Source organism: Rousettus aegyptiacus, unplaced genomic scaffold, assembly GCF_014176215.1.
Source record: "Rousettus aegyptiacus isolate mRouAeg1 unplaced genomic scaffold, mRouAeg1.p scaffold_m13_p_14, whole genome shotgun sequence".
In the NCBI taxonomy this organism is placed as follows: Eukaryota; Metazoa; Chordata; class Mammalia; order Chiroptera; family Pteropodidae; genus Rousettus; species Rousettus aegyptiacus.
In genome coordinates this window covers 44,491,324-44,500,416 of record NW_023416289.1, presented here as the reverse complement: position 1 = coordinate 44,500,416, position 9,093 = coordinate 44,491,324, and the positions used below count along the sequence as shown (strand labels likewise).

Here is a 9,093-nt window from a genome sequence, read left to right as displayed (position 1 = left end):
GTGACCATGGGAAACTGAGAAGGGAAAGGGAAGTGAAAACCCCGTGAGTGTGGAGCAGGGGCTGCCCGGGCATGTCCGTGCCCAGTGCTGGGGCTTCCTCCTGGCTCTGGGTCCCCAACCAGATGGGCGGCAAGTGGGGCCACGTGTGGCTGCTCTGGAGTGTGCCCCGTCAGTGAGACAGTTAGCAGGTGCCTGTAGGAGGTGTGACTTTATGACTGTGAGTTGGGGGCCAGTTTCTTTGATGTCTGACTTGGGCTATATCTGTCTGTGAGAGTCAACTGGCAGTTTTAGTGTGCCAGCTGTGAGCTGGTGTGGCCGTGTTTGTGTGCATCCCTGTGGGAGTGTCATCTAGATCAACCTCTGTGTCCAGGTATCACTGTGACCAGTGTCTGTGTGTGTGTGCGTGTGCGTCCCTGATCTGTGGGGATGTCATGAATGGGAACTCAGTCAGTTTGTGGGTCTGTGTGTGCTCCTCAGTGTGAGTGTCTGTGCACCTGTGCGTGTCCCTCCGCGTGTGCCGGCGACCGCGTCAGCGGGCCAGTCTATGCATTTGTGTGTGGGGGGGGGGAAGGGGGGGTGTGCGCCCCGGTCGGCTTGCAGTGGTTTGTCCTCGTCCCTGTTCAAGGTGTACATCTGTGCGGCGGTGGCGGTCTGAGTGTCAGCTCATTCCCGGTGGCCCTGTCAGCACGTGACTGTGTGTCCCCTGGAGCGCGGCTCCGAGGGTGTGTGTCTGCGGGTCCCAGTCAGTGTGTCAGTGTGTCAGCGCGTGTGTCCGACTGTCCCGCGTCGCCGCGGGCCAGGCCCCGCCCCGCCCCAGCTTCAGGGAAAGCCCCGCGCCGAGGCAGGGGGCGCGGCGCTCGCCAGCAAGTCCCGACTTGTCCGCGGCGTCACCGGGGGCGGGGCGTGGGACCCGCCGGGCGGGGGCGGGGGCGGGGCGGGGTGGGGCGGGGCAGCCGCCGAGCGGGCCCGGGATCCGCCGGGCGGCCTGAGACGCGGCGCGAGCCACATGCGAGCGGGCTCCTGGCGGCGGCAGCAAGCAAATCGGCAGCGGCGGCCAGGACGCGGACGCGCCTGCGGCCAGAGCAGCAGCGGCAGCGGCAGCCGCCGAGCCCCAGCGACAGCAGCCGCCACTGCAGTTAGAGCAGCAGCAGCAGCAGCCGCCGCCGCAGCGAGCGGCGCTCGGCGGGCGCACCCTCCTGAAGGAAGCCGCCCGCCCCCCATCACCGCCCCCTCCGGCGTGTTCATGCCCCCAGGGTGAGTGAACGCACCCCGAGTCCCCGCTGGCCGCGATCGGCCAGGCCGGGTGGGCTCCCTGGAGGAGGCGGCGGGAGTGCACGCGGAGAGCAGTGGGGGCTCAGTGCGTCTCCACCCCATGCCTCCCTCTCTTCCCGCTTTCTCCCCCCACGAGAGACACTGGGCTGGGGTCTCTGGGCTGGAGGCACCAAGGGTCCAGGAGCGCAGGTGCCTCAGCGGTCTGGCGGGTTTGTTTACAAACAATGGGGTGCGGGCTCGGCAGCGCCCCCTGGCGGCCAGTGCAGTCCCGGGGAAGTGAGTCGACCCTGACTGCCCCGGCCCCCGCAGTCCGGGAGGGGCGGGGGGGGTACGGCAAGGAGGGGCGGCCACACCCCGGGCGCGCGCCCGCTGGGGGCGGCGACAGGGGGCGGCTCGCGGGCCGCGGAGTCTGCGGCTCCTGCGGGCGGGGGCTGCGCCCCAGCAACAGCCGGTTATTGGCCCCGCGCTCGCCTGGCGGGCGGGGCGGACGCACGTGGCGGCGGCAGGGTGGGGGGGGGGGCTGTGACAGCGCAGGGGGGCGTCTGGCCCCGCCGTGGGAGCGCGCGTGTGCGGGGTTGTGGATCTGCAGGTGTCTCGCCTGGGTGTGTGCGTGTGTCTGGCTCCGAGTTTGTATTGGGGTCCGCGGGGAGTGGTGGTGTCCGTCCAGGGGAATGTTGGGGCTGTGGCCCGTCGGGGTGTGTACGTGAGTCCCCGTGTGTGTTTGTGTGGACTGCTGTCCGTGTCTGCCCTACCTGAGGGGTGGAGGCTCTGTTTACGTGTGGTGTGCCTGTTTGTGTGTTCTCTGTGAGAGTTGTGTGTGCTGTTTGGGGGCTGATTCTGTGGGTCTGTGTTGCCTGCGTGCGCCAGTGTGTGGTTGTTGTGTGTTTGTGTGTTGCTTGAGTGAGCTGGGTTTGTGTGTTTATATGTGTGTCTTGCCGGATGTGCTGTGTTTGTGTGTGCTCATGTGTCTTGCCTATGTGGACTGTCTGTGACTGTATATATCTCCAGGGCATGTGTCTCAGCTGAGCGTTTGTGTTGGTGCGCCTGCTGAATGCCCATGTCTGTTTTCTGTCCTGGTGTCTGTGTGAGTTCTGCCTGGTGTGTGTGTGTGTGTGTGTGTGGTGGGGGCTTGTCTCAGTCTGTGTTTGGCTTGTGTGTCTGGCATTGGTGTCTGGGAATTGAGCACCGTGTCTCTGTGGGGTCTGTGCAGTACAGTCAGTGGGTGTTGTTGGCAGCCTCTTGCACGGGGCTGTGTCTGAGCCTCTGTGTGTGTGTGTGTGTGTGTGTGTGTGTGTGTGTGTTGGGTCTGAGGGGCTTGTCTCTGCAATCGGCTGGCTCATGTGTGTCATGTGGGCTGCGTGTGTGTAGTGTTTATGTCAGACACGTGAGACCAGTGTTTTCTGTGGGTGCTTTAGGTGTGCGTGCTTCCAGCACTGTGTGGGATTAGAGTTAGCTGGTGTGTGTGTGTGTCCGGGCTGACAGTTGGTGGTGGTGTTTTGAGGTTGGGGGAGGAGGACGGGTTGATGTCTGCTGTTCCACTGTTGTGTCTGTTTGTCATTGCCAGCATGTGTAGTGATGCCTCTGGATCCGACGACAGGCGTCTATGCATGTCTGATTTACATGTGTCCTGGGGTCTGGGGATTGGGGACAAGAGCATGTGTATCTGTGGATGTCTGTTTTGTGTTGATATGTGCGAGTCCTGAGGTGTGCATGCCTTATCTCTTGGGTGTGTGTGTGCATGGGGAGGAGCATGTGTGCTTGAGAAGTGTGGCAGCGCTTATTTAGTGTGTGTGTCTGTGCTTGTGTTGGCTGCATCATGTTTGTGTCCGTGGGCGTATCGACAGTGGGTCAGTGTGTATATGTGTGTGTGGATGGTGGGGAAGGGTTGTGTCAGACAGTATACATTGTGTAGCGCTCCTGATGGTCCATGTGTATGTCCACAGTTTTGGTCAGTGTGTGTGTTTGTCCCATGTACTGAGTAGCAGTGTCTGACACTAGGTCCATCTCGGTGTTTCTTTGCGTGAGTCCTTATGTGTGTGTGTTGTGTATTCTTCACCTGCGCCCCCCCCCATAAGTCTCCTTTTGGGTCTTGCGTGAGTCCCTGTGTGTGCTGGGGGAGCCATCACAGTGCCTGGCTGCCCTCCATGTGTGGCCATCGCTGTGTTCCGGAATTTACCCCTACCAGTCCACGTCCCGTGTGAACCTCTGGTTGGGGGTGTGTGTTGTAGGGCTGTCAGCCCTCACACACACACACACACACACACACCACCTGACAGCCCCCTGCATCTGGGTCCTGTGTGAGCCCTCGTATTTGCTGTGAGAGGGAGCCATCGTGTGCCTCCCTGTCCCTCATTTGTGCCCATCACCATGCGCTTGAGAAGCTGCCCCCACCACACCTGGGTCAGCCCCTAGGTACACGGTGTGTGTCTTGTGTGGTCATCACATGCATCCACAGCCGCCTCCATTTGGGCCCTGTGTGTGCTGTCCTGGGCGCCATCCCTTCCATAGCTGTGTGCAGGAGTGGGGGGGTGTCCTGGGGACCATGTAGGGTGTGTGTAAGGTGGGGCCCTGGTGCCCCCTGCACTTGCTGTCTGACGGCACCCCTCTTCTGTTCTGCAGACCCCAGGGAGCGCCATGGCCCGAGCACGACAGGAGGGCAGCTCCCCGGAGCCCGTAGAGGGCCTGGCCCGAGACGGCCCGCGCCCCTTCCCGCTCAGCCGCCTGGTGCCCTCGGCTGTGTCCTGCGGCCTCTGCGAGTCCGGCCTGCCTGCCGCCCCCGCCGCCCCTGCACTGCTGCCCGCTGCCTACCTCTGCGCCCCCACTGCCCCGCCCACCGCCACCGCTGCCCTGGGGGGCCCCCGCTGGCCTGCGGGTCCCCGCAGCAGGCCCCGAGGCCTGCGCCCCGACGGTGAGTGCCCGCCCCACATCGGCGATGATGGGAGCCGGGAGAGAGAGAGACACTGGGGAACTGGTGAAGTGGGAGCGGGTGGGGGGAGGTGGTGAGCCGGCCTGGCCACGGGGAGGGTGTGGCCACTGTGGTCTTTGTGTTGCAAGAAGCAGGAAGACGGAGTGGGAGGCTGGGGGTTGGGAGAGGCCGAGTGGGAAGTCCCTCCTGGAATCTGACTGCAGTCCTCGAGTTGCAGCCCTTTTCCGGGCCTGGGGCGACTGCTGTTTCCTAGCCCCTCTCTCCTAGTCTCGGTCCCCTTAGCCCTACCGAGACTGCAGTCTGAGAGAGTGTGGGCAGAGCGGAAGGACCGCAGGACCGTCACCTCAGGACTTTGGGGAGGGGTCGAGAGCGGCCTGTTGCTTTTACCAGCCTCTCTCTGGCCAGCGCCGGCTCTCTACGCAGTCCGGGGAGCGGGGGGGAGGGGCCATTGTGTTGGGAAAGTGTGTATGGGGGGGTGAGTCTTGGGGAGGGAAGGGTTAAAGGTCCCCTGCCTGATGGGCCGTTAACCCTGTGGTGGCCAGCGGCCTTGTCCCAGAGGCACACTCGGTGGCAGGGGAGACTGCCCGGGTTTCCCTCTGCCCCACCCAGTCCCCGGAGCCCTGGCAGACTCGGAGAGAAAACTTCCCCAGCCCAGGCCCAGGAGTAGGGCAAGAGGGGACCCGGTTTCAAGACCAGAGTCCCAGGTGTGGCCACCCAATGCCCTGATTTTCGACTTTAGGGATCCTCCAGGCCAGGCAGGACCTGGGGTGACGGGAGGGAGGAAGAGACGTCAGAGGAGCTCAGAGGGGGTGGGGCAGGAAGGCATCCCAACATCCCATCCCCCCAGGCCCGTGCCCAGAGGCGGCCAGTCTGGCCTCTGGCCTCCGGGCCCTGCCACATCCGAGGGTGTGGCTTCGCTGTGGTTGGACACGAGAGGGCAGGAGACCTGAAGCTTGTGACTCCGGGTGTAGTCAGTGGCTTTATCCCCGCGTGACCTTGGGTCACTTCTTGGGGTGGGCCTCACTTTCTCCATCTGTTAAATGGAGCAGGCAAAATTTGGCCCCGTTTTGGAATAGAGATGCTTAGGTCCGACAAGAGGAAGGCCTTTCAGACTAAGTAGGGTAGTGTGTGTGTGTTGTGGGGGGGGTAGCTAGCTAGACAGGTGACCCCAGAGAGGCTGCCCTGGGACCTCTTTTTGCTTTCTGGTGCCTGGGAAGTAGGAGATGACAGACGTATCTGACTCTGAGAGAGGAAAACGGAGTCGCTGGAAATGAGGCGGGGAGCACAGAGAAATCGGGAGGTGTAAAAGGGAGGAGGCGGCCCCCTGGCTAACTAGTCTCTCGGGGAGACCTCGAGGCCTAGGACCATGGGTGCTGACCACACCCCTCGGCTCTTCCCAGATCCTCAGCCCTCGCTGTCGCCCGCGGAGCAGCACCTGGAATCGCCGGTGCCCAGCGCCCCGGAGGCCCTGGCGGGCGGCCCCACCCAGGCAGCCCCGGGCGTCCGGGGGGAGGAGGAACAGTGGGCCCGGGAGATCGGGGCCCAGCTGCGGCGAATGGCGGACGACCTCGACGCACTGTACGAGCGGCGGGTGAGTGCTGGGGGAGGGGCAGACGGCAGGTGGGACTTCCCGCCGGGGAGGGCCGCGGGCGGCCCCGCCAGATGTGCGGCAGCTGCTGCCCCGCGCCGCGGGGTCGCGCCGGGGACAGGCGGGTGGGAGGGGCGACGTGGCCGCGGAGCCGCGGAGCCGCGGAAGGGCCCGCGTGGCGGCCGGCCCGGGTGAGCGCCGGAGCCTCCCGGACCCTTCGGCGCGCCCGGGCCCGCAGCCGCGGGGACTGAGGGCGGCGCTGCGCGGCGCGGCTCATATATCCCGGGCTATTTATAGCCGGTGAGTCAGCAGCGGCGGCGGGGCCGCGCCCGCCCCTCCCGCCAGCCCGCCCGCGGCGCACCACCCCGCCCTCCCCGGGCCGGCGGGGGCGGGGCCTGCAGCCCGGCCCCGCCGAGGCCCCGCCCCCGAGCCGCAGCTCCGCCTCCGAGCAGAACAAAATACTTGAAGCCTGCAGCAGAGAATAGAGAATAACAAACAGGGGGGCGCCCACCGCCCAGCTCTGTCCAACCTGAACGTGACGCCCGCGCTGCTCGCTCATTCCAAGAGAAACAAAAACCGGATGTTGTGAAGCCCCTTTTCCCCCTCCCTGACCCCAGCCCCACCTTCCCGAGGAAACCTCTCGGGTTGGCCTGTCCCATTCCCCCGCAGGTGTTGATTCTTTTACTCCATGTTTACTAGGCCGAACAATGCCTAGGGCTGTGGGGCGTTTTTGGCATGATATATAAATGATATAGTAGGTGTTCCTCTCCAAACTTTCCCCCCTCGATTTGTGCTTGAGATTCATCCGAGTGGGCAAAGGAGCTGTGGTTCATTCATTTTCACAGCCACGCGGCATTCCGTTGGGTTAAGTATAGTATTGTGTTCATTTTCTCCTTGATGGATCTTTAGGGCTTTAAAAAATGTCTTAAATTTTATTGGCTTTTTTTTTGGCTCTTCCAAACGATGCACATCTCTAAGTGACCTCGTTTGTGTCTTCAGAGTAGCTATCTGAGTGCTTTGCCTGCCTTCAGTTTTATTAGACCATTGCTAGCTTGTTGCCCAAGGTGGCTGTGCCAGGTAGCACCAGGAAACAGTGCGATGGTGGCAGACTTTAATTTATGCCAATCTGGTGGGCCCTGTTTGCCACCTCCTGGCTGGAAGAATTGGTGGGGAGTGATGAGGATACAGGGGCTGGTACCAGGCAGCCCACTCCTCCCCCACCCCCCAGGCACCCATTAGCACTGTTAGGATGGGTTTATCTGATCTCGTTCTTGTCTGTAAACTGGGTTTCTCTTTCCCTCCTTAGAGGTGAGATTAGGTGGGCCTCCATTACTAAATAAGCACAGGGCCTGGCCATGCCCTCAGTGTGGGGCTGAAGGTGCCGTGGCTCACCTTCCATTTTCGCTTGTGGGAGTCTTCTCGTATCCAGCTTCCTTCGTGCCCACTTTCCTAGCACTTGGGGTGGCCTCTAGGACCCTCTCAGCTCCAAAGTCCTCATCCTGCTACTGGAGAGAGGGTTAGCTTTGCGTGGACATACTTCTGTGCAGCCTCAGCACAGACCAGTTCTCCTTCCTCAGATTGTTCTAGAATTGCTGAGACGGTGGGCCCCCTGCTCCCTTCTTTCCATCTCGCCAGCCGTTCAGGGGAGGGCAGGGTGGGCTGCAGTCCAGCCCTACCCTTCAGCCCCATATGGCTTTGGCTGGGTGAGTGTCTCATCTGGAAACCAGGGACAAGGTCACAGCCGATATGCACTGAGCACTTGGCGATGTCCTGCAAGGTGACCACCTTGGCCCAGGAGGTGGGGGCAGAGGAACTGGGATTTGGACCCTACTAACAATGATAGCAGCTACATCAGAAGTTTGCTTGAGGGTGTGGCTCCCTCTTAGGACCTCGCCTCGCTCCTCGCTGCCCTTGGACCTGATGACCCACACAAACGCCGGTCACAGCAAACCCACTCTGACGTCCTCCCTCTCTCTTTCCCTAGAGACAAGAGGCGCAGCAGCGACACCGCCCCTCGCCCTGGAGGGTCCTGTTCGATCTCATCATGGGACTGCTGCCCTTACCCAGGGGCCGTGGGACCCCTGAGATGGAGCCCAATTAGGTGCCTGCACCCGCCCGGTGGACGTCAGGGACTTGGGGGGCAGGCCCCTCCCGCCTCCTGACGCCCTGGCCAGCGCGGGGGACGTTTTCTGCACCATGTAGCATACTGGACTACCAGCTCCGCCTGTCCCAGGGTCAGGCGGGGCAGCCACTCCAGCCCCAGCCTAGCCTGGGTACACTGACAGAGGTGTGGACTCCTGGGTCCCTGGCTGAGAAGCCAGGGGAGAGAGGGCTGACGGACTCAGCGTCTGACCGTGGCGGTGACCGAGGGGGTGGGGACTGAGCCGCCTGCCTCTGCCGCCCACCACCATCTCAGGAAAGGCTGCTGGTGCTGGCTGCCCGTCCCAGCTGCAGGGGTGACACTGGGGGGAGTCTGCCTCCCGGTGCTCCTTCTCTCTGGGCCTGGCCTCGTCAGGCCCCTGGTGCTTCCCCCCCCCTCCTCCTGGGGAGGGGGCCTGTGAAGAGCAAATGAGCCAAACGTGACCACTAGCCTCCTGGAGCCAGAGAATGGGGTGCGTCTGAGGGCTGCCCCAGCCCAGCACCCAGCCATCTTCCCTGAGCCAGCCGGCGGGTGGTGGGCATGCCTGCCTCACCTTCACCTGGGGGTGGCCAGGAGGGGCCCAGACTGTGAATCCTGTGCTCTGCCCGTGACTACCCCCCGCCCCCATCAATCCCATTGCATAGGTTTAGAGAGAGCACGTGTGACCACTGGCATTCATTTGGGGGGTGGGATATTTTGGTGGAAACCGCCCCAGCCTTAGTCCCCAGGGCGAAGCGCTGGGGGGAAGATGGGGAGTCAGGGAGGGGGGGAATCTCAGAAGAGGGAGGAGTCTGGGAGTGGGGAGGGATGGCCCAGCCTGTAAAATACTGTATATGCGCTGCTGTAGATACCGGAATGACTTTTCTGTACATGTTTGGTTAATTTTTTTTGTACATGATTTTTGTATGTTTCCTTTTCAATAAAATCAGATTGGAACAGTGGATACTCTCTCTGAGCTCCTTCCCACTGTGCGGCCTGGTTAGCGCCTCCATGACCCATCTGGGTCCAGGGGGCCACACCTGGGCGTCTGCAGCCATTTCTGAAGGAGGCTGTGGAGCACGGGTGCCGTGATGCGCCCAGCCTTGTGCATCCTCACTCGGCTCCCAGTCAGGCAAAACCCCGTCAAAGTGGGGGTTTTGGTGCTTTGTTCTCATTTGACCTCCCCTC

At 62.5% G+C, this 9,093-nt stretch overlaps 1 protein-coding gene across 4 annotated transcripts; it reads left to right on the top strand.

Moving 5' to 3' along the window:
- On the top strand, positions 1-8,867 carry BBC3 (BCL2 binding component 3). 4 transcript variants are annotated; one of them, XM_036231723.1, is made up of 4 exons: positions 1-188; positions 3,892-4,180; positions 5,599-5,789; positions 7,771-8,867. In XM_036231723.1, the coding sequence occupies exons 2-4, from the start codon at positions 3,907-3,909 to the stop codon at positions 7,885-7,887; spliced, it is 582 nt and encodes a 193-aa protein (XP_036087616.1). In that variant the 5' UTR covers positions 1-188; positions 3,892-3,906; the 3' UTR covers positions 7,888-8,867. The 4 variants fall into 4 exon arrangements, with proteins under 4 accessions (XP_036087616.1, XP_016010846.1, XP_016010847.1 ...); XM_016155360.2 differs by having other exon boundaries at positions 2-217; XM_016155361.2 differs by lacking the exon at positions 1-188 and adding an exon at positions 983-1,254.
- Positions 8,868-9,093: the final 226 nt, after the last annotated feature.

Excerpts from the sequence above, each read along its gene's own strand:
- BBC3 (XM_016155360.2), top strand. Across the intron at positions 4,181-5,598 it reads CCGAGGCCTGCGCCCCGACG|ATCCTCAGCCCTCGCTGTCG; the intron begins GTGAGTGCCCGC and ends GGCTCTTCCCAG. Across the intron at positions 5,790-7,770 it reads ACGCACTGTACGAGCGGCGG|AGACAAGAGGCGCAGCAGCG; the intron begins GTGAGTGCTGGG and ends CTCTTTCCCTAG.